Genomic DNA, 20,450 nt, shown 5'->3' with positions numbered 1-20,450 from the left:
GCTTGGGAGCCCCAGCTAAAAATTAGTTCGAAATTCAAATTCAAGCTAGTTCCAAAGCGAACCTTTAATTTCACATGAAGGAAAAAATAACCTGTTGAGCATTCCTGACTCCACCTCTTTCCCCGGGGCCGCTCAGCATTGCTCACCGGTCAGAGTACACACCCGAACGTGCACCTGCACCACAACACCTACGGACCAGGTGGAGGGCCGGCACGGCTGGGAAGATCACTGCCGCCCCGAATCTGTTCGTCCTATGTCAGCAACAATCGTCTCCCACTGATTCAGCGGCTAGAGGAAAATCCTGCAGTACTGGACTCCCGCGGTTAAACCTTTCCCAATTGCGAGCCGGCTCTTCAGCCCAGAACAAAAGGGCACGGCCTGTCCCAGCGCGCCCCGACACCCCTGCCCCGCACCGCCGGGATCGCACTCCGCCCCACACCACCGCCTTCTCCCGGCGGTTCCCCCGGCGGCCGGGCCGCCCCAGCCGGGAAGGGCCCCGCTGTGGGAGCGCGCTCGGGGTCGGCGCGGACTCGTCCCGCCGCCGGGGCCCAGCGCCCGCGGCGCTCCCCGCCCGCCAGCCAGGCGCCGCCGCGCATCCAACAGGTAGGCGGGCGGGAGCGCCCCGGAGGCGGCCGGCAGGGCAGTGGCCCCGGGCCTGGGGGGTGCGGACCACCTGCGCGCTCACTCGCCGCGGCCGGCAGGCTCACCGGGCGCCCAGGAACGGCGGCCGGGAGGCCCAGGTCCGCTTCGCCCACCCCCTTAGGCCGAGCGCCCCCCGGCTGCCCGCGCCCCCTGGGAGGGCGGGGGAAGCCGCGGCCACCGGGGCGCGGGCTCGGCGGGGCACAGGCTCCCCGCGCGGCGAGCGGTGCGAGGCGGCGCCGCCAAACCCGCGCCGGGGGAACGGCCGGGCTCAGGAGCGGGGAGGGAGCGCCGCCGGCCCGGCGCTGAGTCTTACCTTGGTGGAAGCCGCCGCGGCCCTGGCAGACATTTTGTTTCCTTCTCTCCCCCGGAGTAGGGCGAGTGTGTGCGCGCCTGCAACTACTCAGGCCGGGGGAGAGAAACTCCCCGCCACCGCCCGCGCCTCACGCAGCTGCCCGAATAAACATCCCAGGGCGCGGGGGGAGGAGGAAGAGGAGGGCGGCGGGGAAGGGGCGGGGACCGGGGAGGAGGGAGAAAGAAAGAGGAATGGGAGCGAAGGCTCAAGTTTGATAAAAGTGCGATGTCTCTCCCGCGGCAGCGGCGCCTGGCACCCCGCCGTGGGGCCGGGGCCCGCCGAGCCCGCCCGTGCTGCCGCCGCCGGGGCGCGGAGGGCGGGAGCGGCCCCGCTGCCTCTGCCCGCCCGGCCCCTCAGCGCCCGCGCCGCGCGCCTCCCCCCCACCCGGCCGCCGCCGCGTGCCTTTTCCCCCGCGCAGCCACTGACATGTCTGACTGCCGGCACGGTCCATCCCGCCCGCGGGGGGAGCGCTCCGCCCCGCTCCGCCGCCGCTTCCCTCCCCGACGGTCCCGGGCCCCCCGAACGGCGGCGGAGAGGCGGTGGCGGCGTGGTAGCCCCCGGCCCCGCCGCCCCTGCCGGCCGCCTCGCGGCGTGGGGGCGTCCGCAGGCTTCGCCCGCCGCCGGACTCCCCCGCGCGATGGTCGGGGCGGTGGGCAGCGGTGGCGGAGGCCGAGCGGCGGCCGGCCGAGCGCAGCCTATGGGAGAGCGGGGGGCGGTTTGAAACGGAGGGAGCGGAGCGGGCCGGCACCGCAGCCCCCGGCACCGCAGCACGGAGCGGCACGGAGCGGCACGACCCGCGCAGAGGCGCACGCTGATGCGGGCGGCTGGTGTGAGGGCGATAGTGCCGCTGTTCCGGGCAAGCCCACGAAGGGCCGAGCAGCGCTGATGTCTGCGTTCGCCTTTGAGCAAACATGTGGGGCGAGTGAACTCTCGCAGCCGCCTAAGTGGCTGCAGAACTGGGATGTCAATCAGTCAGCGCTCAAACCTACTTTTGTGTTTGCCTATTGTTTGAAGGAGCGGGACATTAGTCTTCGAGTTCCTAATTGTACATATTGTTCTTGAGATAAAAGCAATAAAGACACAAAAGAAAACAATCTGGGAGATTTGATTTAAGGTGGTGACTACACCGACTTAGTATTTCCTATAACACCATGAACTGCTGCCTGCGGCTTTAAAAAATAAACTTTTTCAAGTGTTTTAGGCGAAGGGGTTTTAGTATCTTTTACAAAGTAAGCATTTATTTAAGCACTAAGAGAAACACTGCAAACACTTTTTTTTTCCAATTAATTAAGACGCTTTTAAGATGTTCTTTTATTTTTACGAGGTGGGTGCCTAACCCGTGCAGGATGAGGCTCTATCTGAAAATGGAGCGGGAGTTCTGATATGAGAACACTCTTGCTTCACTGCAACAGAACGGCTCATGCCCCAGCAAGCTGAGCACATACCCCAAGTTTTGTAGGACCGAGGTGTAAGTTAATCAACTTGAAAAAGAATCACCCACTGAAGTGTTTCAAGCCTCAGTGAAAAGATGGCACACTATGTATTAGCCACATCACTACGGTCCATAGTTTATTATGTTAATTTACTCTTTGAAACTTAGACTAGAGCAAAAGTTCCATATCTAATCACATACATCAGCTTCGAGTGAAAGCAGGTGAGAAAAAATCTGAGACCAAAACTGGAGTATTTTGCACTTGCTTTGCAAACATTTCACGAGGCACAAATGATAGGAAAAGGCACTGGCATCAGGGCCCCACCTTCCTCGTAGTTTTTCTTTTTATGTGCTACCAGCTGCTTCTGTGCTCCATGCAATCTTCAGAAGTACATACATTCTTAAAAAGAGGCAATAATTCAATGATCCGAGTCACTCCTCTACAAAGAAACGCCCTACACAAAGCTACAGTATGGGTTTTACGTTTGTTCTCCTTTGAAAATAAACACATTCATATTCCAGGAAATAGCTGAAGCAAATTCCCAAGGCAGCAGTCCGAAATCGGGGGGAAGGGCCAACTGCTCGGCCATGGTGTGGAGGACGCGGCACTGCAGGGCACAGCAGCCCCAGGGACCAACGGTGCCGGCTCTCTCCCTGGTACACACCAGGTCAGCCGCAACGCTCCAGGAACCTTCAGCTTTCATCAGCACCTGATTGATCCCGGAGTACCCGAATCCGGCGGCTTCATGGCCCTCGTCCCGCAGCAGCTGTGCTGAGCCCAGGAGGAGCTCATCCTCACGGGAGTTCTCCTACATCACAGCACAACGTTCTGCCAGAGCTGCTCTGCTGGCCATTGCCACGAAAACACTACTACTGCAGATTTTTTATTTGCTAATTGCTAGATGTAACTAAGTCTCAGATATTTTTTTAATCTATCTACACATACAGAAGGCGGAATGTGACATTTTTTATGCCCGCACACTTCATTGCCAGAGTCTACAAGCACTCATCAGAAGAGGCAGGAAGGAAAAGCTGAGATCACAGCAGGAAGGAGGGGGAAGATTTCAAGGTGTGGAGACACACAAAAAGAAACTCAGGGGAGGGTGACCTGATAAAGAGCAGGGTGATATAGTACCTCCCTTTCAGCTCCCTCCCCCGCCTTGCATAAGAATAGTTCTGGGGAGGGTGGGCAATGCCTGCAGGTTGGGGAGGAGGACTGGCCAAGAACGAGAACGAAGATTAAAGCCCATAAAACAAGATGAGGAATATGGCAGGGGAATGAAAGAGGACTGCAGGCACGCAAACACACAGAGATGGAGGTGGATCCCTAAAATAAGGGAGAAGGATCATGGGAAAGAAAAGTAGTTATTCTGGTGTTGGGAGAAAGATGGGGAACAAAAAAAAAATAAAAGGGCAAAATAATAATAATAAGCACAGAAAGTTCCAGCAAAGATGGCAGCACCTTTTTTGTATTGTCTTACACTGGGTAAGAAAATGCCATCAATCCATACACTGAATTTGACAAGGAAGGAGACTGTTAACAAGGAAGGACTTCTATATCCCTGTTTGAAACATCTGGCAGGGGATATAAAATGACCACAGATGATCTCTTGCCAGTCTGGGACAGGTATACATTTTTGGCCCACAGACACTAATGGGATTGGTTTCTGTCTTTCTTTCCTTCCTTCTTCTCTCCCAACCTCTTTTCCCTCTTATCCTGTTTTTCTTTTTCCTTCCCTCTCTCCCCATCCCCTTTCTCCTTCCTTCCAACAGTTGTTTAAAAACCTGTCTCTACTGTTGATATGAATTAGAAGAGCTAGAAATGCCAACTTATTCTATTAGCATTGGTAAAATGCATATATGTGTTGGTAGATACAAATTAATTTTAAAAAAGTTTTTGCTTGTTTTTAAACAAAACAATAGCAGGTCCATGTTCCTGCCCTTTCAAATTCTTCCTTCAGGAGAACTTTTTCATCTCTTCATTAATAAGTTGCTCACAAGCAAACCTACCATCAACAGTATTGAAAATGCCAAATCTAATGTTGGTTTAATCAACTTAAAATAATTATATTAAGTGAAAGAAACCTTGAATGATACTATTTAACTTTTTTAAAAAAAATCTTAATAAAGTATTACAAAATTCATCTCTGAAATGAGCAAGTTATATATTTTTAAGACTGTTGGGATTCCCCTGTATTCATGCATTCCCTTTAAAAAGGCTTTACGGAAGCAACATATGTCGATGTATACATATACACCTATCAACCTATAGTGATATATATATACATGCCAGTGTTTATGCATATATATACCTTATATATTAATATATAGGACATTAAGTCAGATAGAGATATATACCAAGTCCCATCTGTTAGCTGAAGGATCCGAAGTTGAAATCATACTCCTGATGCTGCCCTTTTAGGTCCTGACAAGATGGCTTCCTCATCTTTAGGGACAAAATTGTCTTGAAAGCCAACAGCTGACGAAAAGCATGTGCTTTACTCATCCTTCAAATAACTGCTACTGGGAGGTGTCTAAAAACAAGTACTGTTATCTTTTCTTGGTAGGAAACCTAAATAAAACCCCTACTATTTAATCAGTATAATTCAAAGCATGACCTTAAATTGATTCAAAGGACACAGAAAGACAATCAGATGTGTGAATCCTTCTTTCTAACGGAAGGCACGTGTATCTGCTACGCTGCAAGAACAGGAAGTCTATTCTCCACTTGGTGTTGACTTAACTTTTTAAGAAATATTTTGACCACTTAAAGACGGGGCAGAAGGAAACCGCAGAACCGCAGCCACTACACAGAACTTCCTGTGGGCTTGTGGCGAGTGCGGATTAGAACGAGAACAATTCATAGAAGAGCTTTCAGAGATATCTGATGGTTTTTGGTGCCCTATGAGGCAGTCCTGGGATACTTAGCTCTAAAAATGCCTATATACTATCAATGATGTCAAGCAGTGTAGTTGATATTGTACATTCTGTATTTGTAATTGCCACCAGATTTCAGCATTTCAGGAATGAAGAAAGAAGGGGAAGACAAAATCAGAATTCACCACATAAACCACAAGAGAAGAAAGTATCTGTTTCCAGCTCAAGAAATAAGAAAGTGGTTTAGAGAAAGCTGTTGGAAGTACAGGTCCTTGAAGTTACAGAGAATTCCAGTGTCTGGCTGAATCAAGTCCCTAGGGAAAAAATTAATGCAGTAATGATGTCTAGTAATGATTCTTATCTTCCTCCCACTTCCACACAGTTAAAGCTTGTTTCCTATATCTACTTCCCCTTCACAAGCCTGTGTATCATTGCCATTGCCTCTCCAACAAACACTGCAGATAATTGCTCAATATACAGTGAAGAGAGCCTTCCAATAACTCATTGCCTCTCACATATTGGAACTGTTAGACAAAGACGAAATCCCACATATCTGTATTTACCTCCCATTAACAGGTGAAAGCAAAGACCTCAGGTACACGCCAGAGGCTGGATATGCCCTGCAAGGGTATAAGCCCAACCTGTTTTGCCAGTCAGCCTACCTTAAAACTCCTGCAGTTCTAAACTCATTGTTATTTCCTGTTTAACATGTTAAAAAATATATTAAGTTTAACACCGTGCAAGGCTTTTCTCTTTAGCCACAATATCACTTCAATTTTTAAGCAAATGGCAAGTGTACAAATAGCATTAAAAGTAGGTTGCAGTGTCAGAGCAAGATTATTTTCAGCCTTAAAATACTTAAAGAATTTACCACTGTAGAGTTGAAGAGTAGTCTCTGGCTATTATTCTGGGATATTATTATAAAAAGAAACTTGTCTGCTTGATTTGGGACTATGTTTTCAGGAATCTTTGTCATCTCTATAATTATGCGTAGTGACAAAATCTGAGGCCACTTTTCAAGAAAATGTTATCTGTGAGTTTTAATCTTGCTTCATGACAGCAGAGCTGTCATTACAGAAATGCTATGTAAAACTATTCTATTTCCCATCTCAGACGTTTTGTGAACAGGACTGTATATTTAAATGCACTGCAGCTGGTCAAGGCTGACTTTAGGAAACGCTTCACTATAAGCAGCCACTGGATGTCAAAATGTCAGATATTCTGAATTGCTCTACTTTCTCCAGGTTTATTTAGTAAAGAGGGGACACTAAAAATAATCAAAGACAGCTGTGACACTTCAGCAGGCGTACATTCACTGCTGACGTGGCTCCAGTCCGATAAACAGTCACACCACAGGCAAACAGCACACATCCTGCACTGAGCTCTAATTATTATTTTTCATATTTTGCTTTCAGAGAGCATGACTAGCAGTTCATTCTTAAAAATGCTTGCCCGAACAACAAGCAACATGTACCAACGATGAGCTGCATGGGTAATTTTGATAAGAGTGAAGAATGAGCGCACATCAGGATAAAGATCTTAGTACTTACACACTGTAAGTATTTTGGGAAGGCATCCCAGGGACAGTTTAATAAAATTGATAGATTTAACTACCTTGCCCACAAACAACTCTGTATTCAAACCCAGAAATTTTCCAGAAACGTTTGCACATGATACAAACCCTTTCTCTGAAACTCAAACAGAAATCCCCATGAACAAAGACGAACAAAGCTGGGAGGAGAGGGGGTTGGAGAGGTGCAGTTTTCCAACCCAGATAGTTCTGAAACATGAGATCACTCCTCCAGTTCCTCTAGCACAAATATCGCAGTTGTAATGAGTATCACAGGAAATTATCATGACTCATTTTTGTAATGAGGAGGGCACGCACATAGAACATGAAAACACGTACTGAAAATTGCTACATTCAACACAAAAACATATACTGAAAATTGCTACATTGCCAACACACCTTATAGATAAGGCCACAAAAGTGTGAGCTTGTTTCCTTCTTAATTCTTCATATAAGACTTTATTGCATAATTGCAAAAATGCAGAAACTTAAATTACTGAAATTGATAAACTATAATCCATTTTTATTGCCACTCAGCTTTTCACTTAGAATTGCAAGATTTCTTTTTATCCCCTAACCTTTCTTATTACAACTGATACAAGACTCTATCTTTTAAAATTCACATGCACAAGTCCATCAAGTCAAGGGACTAACGATGTATTTTAAAGCAGGAACACCAGATTACACCCAGTAATTCCAGTGTAATCTTTACCTTAGTTGGTAGCTCTGTCCTAGTAGCACCTGCTTTATAAGAGTGTCTCAATGAGGTTTAGAGGAGGTAAGCAAGGGGATTAAGCTCCTGCTGGTCACACCTGTGGGGTTATGAACCTTTCCACCTTAGTATTTGCTTTTGTTTCTATCTCCAGATATGAAAAACAGCTAAAAGCACTTAAAAAGATAGCTGGCTGTGTCAGTGGAAGAAATTCAAGTTACCTTACTTGTACCCCCTGCAGCTGTCTTAACCATGGTATTACTGGAAGATTGCACTGCACAGCATGTCACCACTGCTCTGTGATGGTTATGTTGGGGCTCCCTTTCAAAACCTTTATCATTCAAAAATACGTTAAGCCTGAGACATAGATGTGTCAAATATTATAAAATATATAAATAAATATAAATATATATCATATAAAAATATTATAGCAGAACATAATCTTATGAGTTTTAACTCCGTGTTTCAATAACTCAGCCTCTACCCTCAGCAGATCTTATTTAAGACAAATTTATCAAGCATCTCATATTTCCCATCTTAAGAGTGCTTTTCACAGTCACTTTTAGCCCATGGCAACTAAGGAGACATCTGGTTATCTGTGATGCTACATATTCTCCTTTAGCTGTGTTTGCAATCAACAGCAAAATTTAGTTCCCAGGGACAACATGTGGTTTTGCAGTCGCCCTGGTGAAATATTTCATCTGCGACTGTTATAGTGTGGTTAATATTTATCTTTTTAATTACACAAATAAAAGTCATGACAAGTTTTTTTAAGTAAGTTTTAAAGTTTTCATTTTGTGTAACCGTTTCAAGACGGCAATATACAAGAGAGGATAATAGAACAGAATAGAATAGAAAGTGCTTAGTGTGGGAGGATATTACACTATTTCCTGACCTGTTGTTGTCAGGAAAGAAAAAAAAATGCCCGGGTTGGCTTTTGAGCTTGGGTATGTCACAGCACATGAAATCAACAGGCAATATACACTGACGTGATGGAAGCCCCGCATTCTTCTAATGTTACTTGACCACTCGTTTCTGCTCTTGCACCGTGTCACCACCTCCAGAGCCGCACCAAGCGAATTCCGTATGGGGATAACTAAAGCGATACTGGTGAAAAAAATTGTCCTTGTAGCACAGAGTGGCTGCAGATGGGGACCTTTAAAGCTGGGTTTACTGGCAAAGTTAACGTGATGATACATCTACAGTCACACATCATTTACCTACACTTCAAGAACGTAGATCTCCTCAGCTGCAGATTTCTGAACTTCTGGACAAAAGGCACCCGACGCCTTACAGAGGGAAGGCAGCCATACCACATCGGAGCTAAGATTGCTTCCTTCACTCCTTGGATAACCGCTTTACGTTTTTAAAGTGGTCCTGTAAGATGTGCCACCCTGCGTGTGCAAGAAATCCTTAGATGTGCATTTTTTGAGTTTGGAGATTTATGTAGTATCGGCTGTATATAGACTCAGTGAAACCAGTTGTCACTGAATCGCCCAAAAGCCCCCAGAAGACATGCATACTTCTTACACTTGGTCCCATTAACTGCAACCTGCAGTATACTTTCAATAAGGTATTTTTTAGAAATAGCTAAATATTATTTTAGTTCCGGATTTCCAAAATCAAGTTTTGATCACAGAGTAATACGGGATATGTTTAACACAATAAACAAGAGGTTCAAAAAGATGTGAAGTACTAAATGAGAATTTTCTTTGTAAGTCATCACACTGCTTATAATGATAGAGTCCAAACTTCACTTATTTCTCTTAGTTGTTGGATTCTGTCTAGCTCTCCAGGCATTTATACTGCAAACAGATCTGTAAACTGATTTACATTTGCTCAAGCAGAAGCTCTTCAGCAATACTCATACATGGCAATTGTCTCCAGGAAGGGGGGCTCAATTCTGCTTTTAGCTGAGTGATGCTGGTTAAAACTCATTGTGCATTTGCTTGCTCAGAAAACATGAGCATTTGAGAAGATAAACATATGTGACTAAGCGTGTGTTTTTACTTGAACTCCAGCTTTAATTCTGAGAAATATGCAGCCGGAAATTTTCCTGACTTGCTGCATTACCAGAGAAACTTCCCTTGTTGTATAGGACCAGGTGCCACAACCTATGTTACAGTGATGCCAAGAGGCTCTAATCAGAATGATGCTTTAATCTAGCCAAGGGTATACAGACAGTACAGAAAGATGCAAAGCAAAAATATTTACAGTGTAAAGCTACCTGGGCAGATGCCCTATTTACCATTCTCGGATGAGTGTTTCTCACATCTTATGTTTCTACATTTTCAGGTAGCACAGACATAACAGAAAGTGCACATTATATCAATTTCATTAGCTAAACCATTTCTTTACACATCTGTCAGTTCAATCCAGCGTGCAAGCTGAAAAACTGTCACTGCCATATCTTTTTTTAAATGTGTGATATTTTAATACTTGTGAAAAGTGCTACAGCAAGAGCCTAGGGACTGAAAAACTTCTTGTTCTCAGAGCAGGTAAAGCAAGGACAAGCATTAAAGCAAGCTTTCCTGCAAAGCCCAAACAGTGTGGCTGCTTCCAGTCCCTCAATACTGAAAGGGCCTGAAAGTTTGCCCATTATTTCTAGTGGTACACTTTGGTCTAATAAAAGATAAAGCTTCTCCCCATAAATCCTGCTCCATAACTAGCAAGTCTTCCTGAAAGCCCTTTCCAAACTGGAGAAGCCCATTTTGCCAAGTGTGAGACCTTTCATGAGTCGTATAACACTTCTTGTATTGTTCTAGGATGAGTAAATATTATAATTGATAACAAGATGATTGATACTGAAGTAACTTATACAGCTTCTTACGATAAATGTAACAGGTGTTTTGAAGAAGGTCTTCCACGAATACTTTATTTAGACTTGTTTTCCCATACTTTTCAAAAGCTTCTCATTAGAAGGGGCAGCCCTCAAAACAGACTTATTTTGTCTCCAGAAGACCTAATTATAAATACGGAGGTTGAAATAAGCCCTATGACTATTTCCTGGCTATGTGTTATACTTGACATTTCTCAGAACATCAAATACATGCACTGCTGGACAAGTGGATTTCATACAACTCCCAAATGTTTCTATCAGGGTAGCCCTATTCTGTTTTCACAACTGGGTACCTCTTCGTTTTCTGAAGAATACACACCAAGATCATGCAAAAAAACAGAGCAAACCCAGCCCCTGAGTCACCACAGAAGGCACCCAAAAACATTTTACTAGAAGAAACACGTTTTTTATACACCTGTCTTCCAGTAGGGACTGATTTTTCTTTGCAGCCTACTTCTTTCCATTTCTGTAACTGCGTCAGGGCTCTGGCTGCACTAATAGGCCTCAATGACCCTGACAAATTGATTATGAAGGTAATTGTTTCTCTTGGAAAACCCTGTTATCTGGAGGCAGCAATGGGGCTTGACAAAGATTTAAAGGGAAGAGGGGAGAAGGGGAGGTGGAGGGCCCACGAACACCATGAAACCTCCTCTGTTCCCTGGCCAGAGCTACATCTAGAGCAGTTAGCCCACTCACGATTCTTGGCACAGAAATAAATTAGAGGGGTAATCACTGAATGCTTGGATCATTTGGGAAAATCACTGAAATGATCCCTACTTACATAAGCATATTCAACAAGGATTACAAATCGTGTATGATGTTTATTATATCTGCAAAGGCACAAAAAAATATGGCAGTTGTTGCCCTCGCTATATTAAAAACAAGTAACAAATTCCGACCTTTGCAAAATCTTTGCTCTAATATACGCGGGGTCAGCTTTACCCATGCACGGTCAGGAAAGGCCCAGAGGCAAGGGTGTGAACAGTGACACCTCCCCCAGCAGCACAAGCCCCATCTTGTACCACCTGCTAGTGAGAGGCAGGAGAGCAACAAGGTGAACGTGTCTTCAGAACAAGTCATTGTGTCAGTACCCAACAACGCTACAACGCAAGTAATAAGATCTTATCACAACCTGACTTAATGTCGTGACTCGAGCTGGATGGTGAGCACGTGAATATTCTTATTCAAATTACAACTTTTTAAATTAAAATTTCATTACGTATCATATTTCATTTAAAAATGAGTATTTTGTTTCTAAGTGAACAAATCAGATTGTGTAACTGAAAGGTAACTACATCATAGCCTTTTTCATGTCACTGTAAAAACAGAATCATAGAATAGTTTGTGTTGAAACAGACCTTCAAAGCTTATCTGGTCCATCTTCAACTAGATCAGGTTGCTCAGAGCCCTGTCCAGCCTGGTCTTGAATGTCTCCAGGGATGGAGCATTTACCACCCGTCTGGACAACCTGTGCCAGTATTTTAGCACACTCATCATAAAAAATTTCTTCCTCATGTCTGGCCTGAATCTCCCCTCCTTTAGTTTAAAACCATCACCCCTTGTCCTGTCATAACAGGCCCTGCTAAAAAGTTTGTCCCCATCTTTCTTATCAGGCCTCTTTTAGTACTGAAAGGCCGCAATAAGGTCTCCCTGGAGCCTTCTCTTCTCCAGCTGAACACCCCAACTCTCTCAGCCTGTCCTCCCAGCAGAGCTGCTCCAGCCTCGGGTCATTCCTGTGGTTCCTCTGGCCCCTCTCCAGCAGGTCCATGTGTGTCCTGTGCTGAGGACCCAGAGCTGGACCCAGGACTCCAGGTGGGGTCTCACCAGAGCGGAGCAGAGGGGCAGAATCACCTCCCTCCACCTGCTGCTCACGCTACTTTTGATGCAGCCCAAGACAGGACTGGGTACAATCTGCTTCACCAATATTCCTATTATTCTTTAGACAATATGAAAAATGGTATTCTACACCACCAGCACGTTCTCTGTTTTTAAAGAGATGGTTCTTGTATTTGAAACCGAAATGAATTCAGCCAACATATGCACGCCTTTATTAAAAGGCTCTTTGAATATAAGGAAGCTGAGATGCTTCAAAAAGTCACGCCTCTGAAGTTGTGATGTCTTTGTTTATTCGGTGTGTGCAGTGAGCCATGGGCTGCACCCGCTGCACAAACACTCCCGCTGCACTACAGAGGGTGACAGCTCTGGTGTTCACCTAGGGTCTGTGTTCACTGAGGACACAGCAGCTTCAACCTCTGCCCAAGGACTCCACCAAAACCCTCCCAAAAGAGCCGGTGAGAGGACGCAGTGAGTCAGCGCAGCTCCTCTGGAGGCACCTTCCCCGCGCACCCGCTCTGACCTGCTCGGCTCACTCGGCCACGCTCCATCGGCAGCCACAGCCCTCCGCCCCGGGCACCGCCGCTGCACGGAAACCTTCCTCCCACTCCAGAGCAGCCTGGCTCCCGCATCGCTAATATATTTAGAAATGACCCTGTTGCTGCAATGTATTACAAGTGAAACAAATGCACCATTATATAACATTATTACAATTTTATTGCAATCTTTGCCTCAGAGAGACATAAGTACAGCAGCTACTATGACTGTGCCACGTTAAGAGGCAGAAGACAACACACAGCTGGACACCTAGTGCATTATATCTTGCAGAAAAACAGAGCTATAACAGAGTACTTAGAATGAAGATAACTCCTATTCCATTGAGAAGTTATGCATATGTAACTCTTGAATGACTTGCAGCATCAAAACAAATCGCTAGTACACCAGCTGAGATTTCAACTCATTTTGAGCCTCTAATTATGCTTGAACAGCTTTTGAAAACACAGAAATCTGTTTCTGACTGCATAGCAAAGCTTGGAATGGGCAAGACAAATATTGTAGTAACCTTCATAAGCAATCTGATAGTTATCATGGAAACCGTCCTCTACACTTTCTCCTCTCTGGGGAAGTCAGTACTGATTATGAAAACATATTTAATAATAAGATGCTCCAGAAATTGGCCATTGGTGGCGGGGAGGGGGGCTATAGTTTTTATATTTATTTCAAGTTTAAACAAATATTTAATTTCTGATGTTATCTTTCCATTTCCATTCTCTGCTATATAGAAGAAGTATTTAATAGACGTACTTTGATGTAAGCACAGATTCACAGACAGATAATTTTCTTCTGAACAAACTTGTTTCTCTAAATATAAATGCAATGCAAACATAACTGGCACAGTCCTGTCTGTGGTAACCGCTGTGATTAAATCATACCAGTTTCTATTGTCAGGGATGTTTATTAATCTCCACTTTGCAAGGAAAGGGCAAACTACTGTGACTACACCTGTATTTTAGCAGCAGCAGGACACAGATGCTAAATTCTGGACGGCACTAGCACCACATCCCTCCAGCTCTGTAAATGGCCTCAAAGCCAGGCTTTTTCACTCCTCTTTTCTAGTTTTTGGGTTTCTTTATATAGAGATTATTTCCTAGACTCTTCATTTTTTCTGTGTTTCATATCTGAAGAACAAAAAGTGTAAAATACATAGTATGAAGCATACCGCTTTTCAACATATCTTCTTCAAGCATTTTCTGGGACCTTTTTAGAAGAAAGTATTCATTGTTCACAGAGGCTTCTTTTGTATGACTGCAACATTGTCACCTTGTCCTGGTGGTGGGGGACGGCTGAGACACAAACAGCACCAACCACCGGGTTCTACCACCCACTGCCACAGCCACACTCGGGAGCCTTGGGAAAAATCACTGATCTTCTCCAGACAAAGTACAAACTGATTTTAAATTTCATAATATTTTCACCTCCATTTCTCCTTCAGCGTGACAGTTGTTTAGTGTCTACCCTTGGAGGCTTCCTAGATCACGCTGGCTACAGCCCTGAGCAACCTGGTCTGGCCACACTGCTGACCCTGCTTGGGCAGGAGACCGGAGCCCTTGTCAGGTCCCTTCTCATCTCAGTTCTTCCACAGTCCTATGATCACTGCTTCTTCCCAGCGAAAATTAGAATTTCCCTGGGTTTTCACCCCTGTATTAGGTAGTTGTTACAGCAGAATATTAATTTTATGTTCTGCACATTTTCAGTCTCCCTAACTCAGCTTCCTAATGCATTTTCCTCCTCCAGTGGAGGTCTCATTTTCAAGCGTCTTAAGTAATAGCAGTGAGCTTTATTACACCATTTTCCCCCCTTGCCACTGTCTGGCAGGAGACATTACTGCCATTTGGCAAAGTGTGCTTTTCATTTTTTCCCTTGTTCCTTTCTCCAAGAGGTATTGCAAGAGTTAGAAAAAGCAGGTCAGCTCTGCACACACCTAGATAAGAATTTCTCCTGTCTTTAGAAGCTAATACGAAACCAAAATAATTTATGTACAAAGGTTAGTAAAGTGACTGCTGGGGTCAGGAATGGAAAGAGAGAAGCTAGAAAATGCTAAGACACAACTGTTTTTACTTCCACCTTATCTATACTTAGATTTTTCCGCAAATTGTTATTGATATCTTATCTCCTTTAAGCACCATTCAACATGCAAACATAAACACTTTCAGTATTTTCGTTTTTATGGATTTAAGACCAAAATATTCTGGACCAAAATATCTTTTTTTTTCTTTTTTCCCCTTACAAATACAAGCTGGTATAAATGGCTCCAGTGACTAATTTTCCTTAAGGGCCACTACATAAGTCTGGCATATTTTCTGACTATCCACATTACTGAAGGTTGCTTACAGCTTTGAGCAAAACAGAGAGAGTACTGCCATCCTCATGATCAGGCATCCAAGGAGACAACTCTTTTGATAGTCACAGAAAAAAGGACTCTCTGTTTGCACAAACACTTGTACACTTCCCAGTTTCTTGCCAAAGCCTGACCACAGTTCCAGCTCCTGGTGGGTTCTGGACACGCGAGTGCAGCATCCACACGTCACCCCTGAGTCATCGGAGCATGATTATCCTGTGATTTAACCACTGTTGCTTCCTTATCCTCCTGCTCAGAGATCTGTTCATCTCTTCAGTCACCACCTTCGATATTGTAGCACCAAGGACTGTGGGACTAAGCACCACCAGAAGGCAATAAATACAATGCCCAACTTAATTATTTCTATAATAATAATTTAATCCTCTCATCCAGGACAATCTGCACCATTTTTCGGTTGTGGCAAGCCACAAAGAGGAGGCACCGTTAACCCATTTTGGTGTCATGATAACAACGACAAAGAAGCTGCTGCACATCTGAGTTATAATGACTAGGAGAATCAGCAAAAAGTGATGCTAAAATGAGGGGCTGGAAGGTGGGAAACCATTGTTTTGGGAACTGGAACGTACCCAGGTCTACCTTCATCTATGGAAACAATCCACAGATCAAATTGAACCCAGTTAGAGTAATAAAAATGGCAGATAACTTGCAAGAAAATACAGACAAAAAAAGTCTCAAACAACAGAAATAATCATGTAAACAGTCTCTAAAACTCAGCCCATGTTAGTGCTATGGAACAGTGGGCAGCAGAGGGGCCTGATGCACAGCAGCATTCCAGCTCTGCCTCCCAACCCCAGTGACGGGGACGGCCACAACTGCCTTTTGTTCCTTGTGAGCTCTCTGTGGCTCTTTGTCACCCAAGATTTTTGTGCCTTAAGCATAAAAAACTTAGCAGCCAGAGACAGTTTTCCTCAAGTGTTTTATGGAATGTATCTGCTTGCTTTCTTGTGGTACCGAGATGTATTTTCTCTGTGTATTGTGAACTGGTACCTACTACAACCTAGCCAGCACAACAAGATGCCTGTTTTCTAAACGTGCATTTCATCTTTTTTTAGATGTTTGCAAAATGGTGGTGTCCTTAAAACAACAACCCCATCATGTAGAGGACTGAAGGAAAACTCTAATTTAACTAAAGAGCCCTAAAGCTGCCTCAGTTCAGACTTGTTCCAAAGAGAACATTGCTGGGAGCCAACTACTGCCGCTTCCTTCTTTGCTTTCTGTTGCTGGCAAGACCGCATCTATTTTTTACTGACATGTTACTTATAATACGCTGTGAAATGCAGACAAAATGCAAAGAGAAATTTCAAGCTGTCTTGATAAACCCTTGACATCAGTTTCCAATGCTTAGAAATGGTTTGGTGATGCTTTGAACTCAGGTAAGGCAGGGATGACAAAACAGCAGTTTAGCGTTTCTGTGGTTCTGTCACACAGAAATGTCAGCTGTGAGATGAACAGCCACCCTACATGAAAGAGCATGTTCTAGCATCTCTGCATTGAGACTGCTGTATGTAGTGGCTCTTGATCACCAGCCTGGCTGTGCTACTGACTTTCTCTAACTGCTCAAGTCACTTGATTTGCTCAGTTTGATCGCCTGCCAAGTACAAATAAAATAAATACATGCGCCTTTGTAAACCACATTAAGATCTAGTGATGGATGTGTCATATACTGCTATTTATTACAGTAAACATTTTTTCGCTACCTTCACAATTTTCTTATCTATCCCCAAACAGAATTTGAAACATCTTGGTAATACTTCATTGACAACCTTTATTTTGCAGCCTTGATTTTAAACACAGATGACCTCCCCTGCTCAATCTACTTTCAGCCTTGTTCTCCCTGACGTTCCTCCTGATCCTCAGACAGGAGTTGCTCTCCCATTCGTGCTGCATCAGCAACCTCAAACTCCTGACTGCCTTTAACCTACTGAATCACTTCCTAACTTCATGTGATGTCTGTAAACTTCTCTTCACCTGAACCTGAAGATGAGCATTTCAATCATGTTCCTCCACTGTAGCAAACTCACATGCTGGAATGAATTTTGTAAGGCAGTAATTTTTGCTGCATTTCAAGTCCAGCTTTTCTTTCACCTTCTCTGTCATTTTCTTTTTGTCTTGCTAGGAAACTGCCTGCATTTACTTTGATAGAGTTTATACCTCTTTCTTTCTGTTTATTTTTACAAATAGTTTTTAGCAACAACAAAAATAATGTTATCTAAGGATGCAGGTACATTTACAAAATGTCACAAAAACATATTTTTGGCAATAATCCCGGAGCAGAACAAAGATATTTTGGGCAGGCCTCCATTTAAAAATAAATTACATTCTAAACCAGGGGTCCCCATGCCTTTTCAGTGGAATGGGTTCTGTCATTCCTTACACACATTTACTGGAACCTTACACACAGTCAGATCCTCATCGAAAGTAGTTAAGAGTCACAGAGTTACAACACTGCCCCGTATCTACATATCTTTCCTCATATTGCTCTGAGTAAGGCCTCCCGTCTCTTGCCAACACCCCTCTTCCCAGCTTGCAGTAACCACAGCAATTATCTGAAAGGAGAAAATTATCAGAACGCTATTTACCTCATTTTTAGTTGTCTTTTAAAGAAAGTAACAGCTGAAAATAAAGGTAAGAGGCAGCAGCTGGTTATTCGTGCCATGTAACAACAAGGAGAGCACTACAGCAGCTCGGTGGAAAAAAAACAACAGTGGAATTGTTCACCGAGTGCACAAGCAGAATCAAAGGATTTCAGAGCTGTCCTGCCTTTCCAGCCTCTTGCTCACCAGGTCACCCTGAATAACTCAAACTAAATCTTTATCTGTCTGTATTTCCTTGGTCAGATACTGCACTTCATTTCTTCTGGAAGGTGCAGCCCAGGGGAAGGCAAAAATTAAGTCTTATCTGCATTGCCTGCACTCTGTCCATGCCTAGCGCTACAGCAGTTCCTTGCCTAAATGAGCAGAATGCTACAATCAGGCTTCATCCTGTTCTCAATAGACTTCCTACGATGGGAGCTGCAGTGGGAAAAATATGGGCCTCCTAATGCCGAGCACATCATGGGAATTCTCTCCTGGACTCTTGCAAGTCCTCTGAAAGTCTCCATGTTACTGCAGCACACAGGACGGGAGCAAACTCGACTCCCCGTTGAGCTAAGTAAAAAATCAAACAGACCCTTAGCCTTCAATAAGACAATGTATTTCTTTGACTCACTGTCAGAAGCAAAAAGGGCGATAAAAATTACACTAGTAACTCAAAAAACAAAACCTTGTGTAAGGTAAACCTGCGCAGAGGCCGGGGCACTGGAGCCCCTGCACGGCTGCTCCTGGGGGCATGGGGGGCACAGACACACCAGCCGCTGCCCCGACCCGTCCCACTGCTGCTGGCTTGGTGACAACCCTCTTGTTTGCCTTACTACGCTACTAATATGTTTGATGTTTCCACATCTCAAACAGCTCATACAAAATACCAGTCTGGTGCTGTACAGATACTTTCAGATATACACAAGAGATACTCTGCAAAACTATCTGTCACATCAGCCTCCATCATTTTATAGCCAAACAGTCCCATTTTTCAGACTGATCTCACTGCTGTGTGCAGTGAATGGATGCTGTGTACAGTATTATCCAGATTTCCACTCTGCAGATGGTCACGGCATTTTCCACATGACTCCTACTGTAATACCAGAACCACATAAGTCATTTATAAGTAACTGATATGTCACAGCACCTTATAGTGCTGCACAGTATTCAAAGCTGAACAGACAATACAAAAGAAACATTAGCATGTCTCCTTCTTTTACTTTTATATAGAGCATATATGCATCCAGAAAAAGCAGAAGAGCAGAACAAATACTGATGTGCTAGCTAGCACACGAAAATGGCAGAACTTCCACTAACTACAATAATCCAAAACGCAACAGAATTACTAAGGACATGCTCACAGAAAATAATAGGTTATTTTGTGCTGTGGTCGAGGCTCTGAAAATACTGTTTTCATTGATCTGAATTCACTTGTATAATTGGCAATTACTTTGTTACTGGAGAATGAGGTATCTAATTGCTGAGAATGACCCTTCTGTCTTTTTTTTCCATTCTCTTTCTCATTCCATTGGACTAAAGAGATACGCACTTCATTTTTTGTCTTTTCTTACGACAAGATGTAATAACTGTAAATAATTAATAAAAAGAGACATAGGTTGAAGAATATCAAGGAGCTTTTAACCTCAAAGTATTCAATGTGTTATGCAGAATTCTCCACAAAATAAAACAACAAAAAAGAAAGATAAAGTTCCCACTGGTAGCACAACTAAACATTCAGGACACATTAACACCTCTTTTCCATAAACACTTCCTGTCTGTTTCTAAACATATTTCATGTCAATGCAAAGCTTCATAATTTCTTTTTTTCTTTAGACTCCCACCGAGGAAATGCAGGTGCTGCTGTTTCAGGGGTCGCTATCCTGGGCAGACAACAAGGCAAGGGCGGTGCTCCCCACTCCCTCCAGCTACAGCTCTGTGTGCTGCCCAGATCAAGCTCAGTACCAGCAATATTACACTTCCATCTCAAAAGGAACGTATTAAAATATTTTTCTGAGCGACCATAACAAAACTGCATCAGAATGCAGGTGGAACAGACAGAAAACTCCAATACAGAAACAGAGTGTGAGTGTCTGACACCCTAAGACAGCAAACGATAATCAAGTTACATTTAAAATCCACACTGGCAATATGTTCCCTTTTACAAGTCTGACACATCTCCACTGTGCCTTGGTGCAAGAGCAGCAGTCATACATCTGAAGATGTGATCTTGTTCTGGAAGCGTGCTCGCGTGCGAGTGCCAAACCACCCGAGTGTGGCCAGCGCCGGGGCCGTGCCAGCGAGCGGGGCGGCTTCAGAGCCCCGGCCCCAGGGAGGCTGCAGCACTGCAAGGGAACCACTTAACGGGTGCACCGGCTTCGCTTCAGCACAGCTCCCCTTCTGCAGGGCTAATGTCTAAGTACCAACAATTTTTTATAAATATAGAAGTGCTCATTAGCCAAACACGGATCACTAAAAAGGGACAGATTTCTTGTCCTGTACATGAGAAATAAACCAAAAGGAGTTGCTCTGACATTTGTCCAGTGATACAGATTTTGCTTATAGAGCCTTGGACATATTAAAAAAAACCCATAGATACAGTGGACTTAAATTATCCATTTTGTCCCTGAAGTTTAGTCTCCAGTATCATTCAGAAGCAGATCAGCACAACTTATTTAACTGCATTGGTAAGGACCTTAA

At 44.2% G+C, this 20,450-nt stretch overlaps 1 protein-coding gene and 1 long non-coding RNA gene across 20 annotated transcripts in view; one reads left to right on the top strand and one right to left on the bottom strand.

Moving 5' to 3' along the window:
• TJP1 (tight junction protein 1) overlaps positions 1–20,450 on the bottom strand; it is a 186,714-nt gene that overhangs the window by 68,620 nt on the left and 97,644 nt on the right. For 2 of the 19 annotated variants that reach the window (XM_065076036.1, XM_065076038.1), the window contains exon 1: positions 956–1,356. The exons of 13 other annotated variants lie outside the window; for them this stretch is intronic. In XM_065076036.1, the coding sequence (XP_064932108.1) occupies positions 956–988 (33 nt within the window). In that variant the 5' untranslated portion in view covers positions 989–1,356. Of the gene's footprint in view, positions 1–955; positions 1,357–1,420; positions 1,450–20,450 lie in introns of those variants that run through there. 4 more of the 19 variants (XM_065076040.1, XM_065076041.1, XM_065076037.1 and 1 more) reach the window with 3 other exon arrangements.
• LOC135580500 (uncharacterized) lies at positions 105–3,970 on the top strand. Its single transcript, XR_010475260.1, has 2 exons — positions 105–603; positions 2,949–3,970. It is a non-coding gene; the product is annotated as an uncharacterized LOC135580500 (long non-coding RNA).

The sequence above is a fragment of the Columba livia genome, chromosome 11, assembly GCF_036013475.1.
Source record: "Columba livia isolate bColLiv1 breed racing homer chromosome 11, bColLiv1.pat.W.v2, whole genome shotgun sequence".
NCBI classification, from domain to species: domain Eukaryota; kingdom Metazoa; phylum Chordata; class Aves; order Columbiformes; family Columbidae; genus Columba; species Columba livia.
The sequence above is the reverse complement of the archived record's forward strand: the minus strand, read 5'-3'. Positions and strand labels throughout refer to the sequence as shown.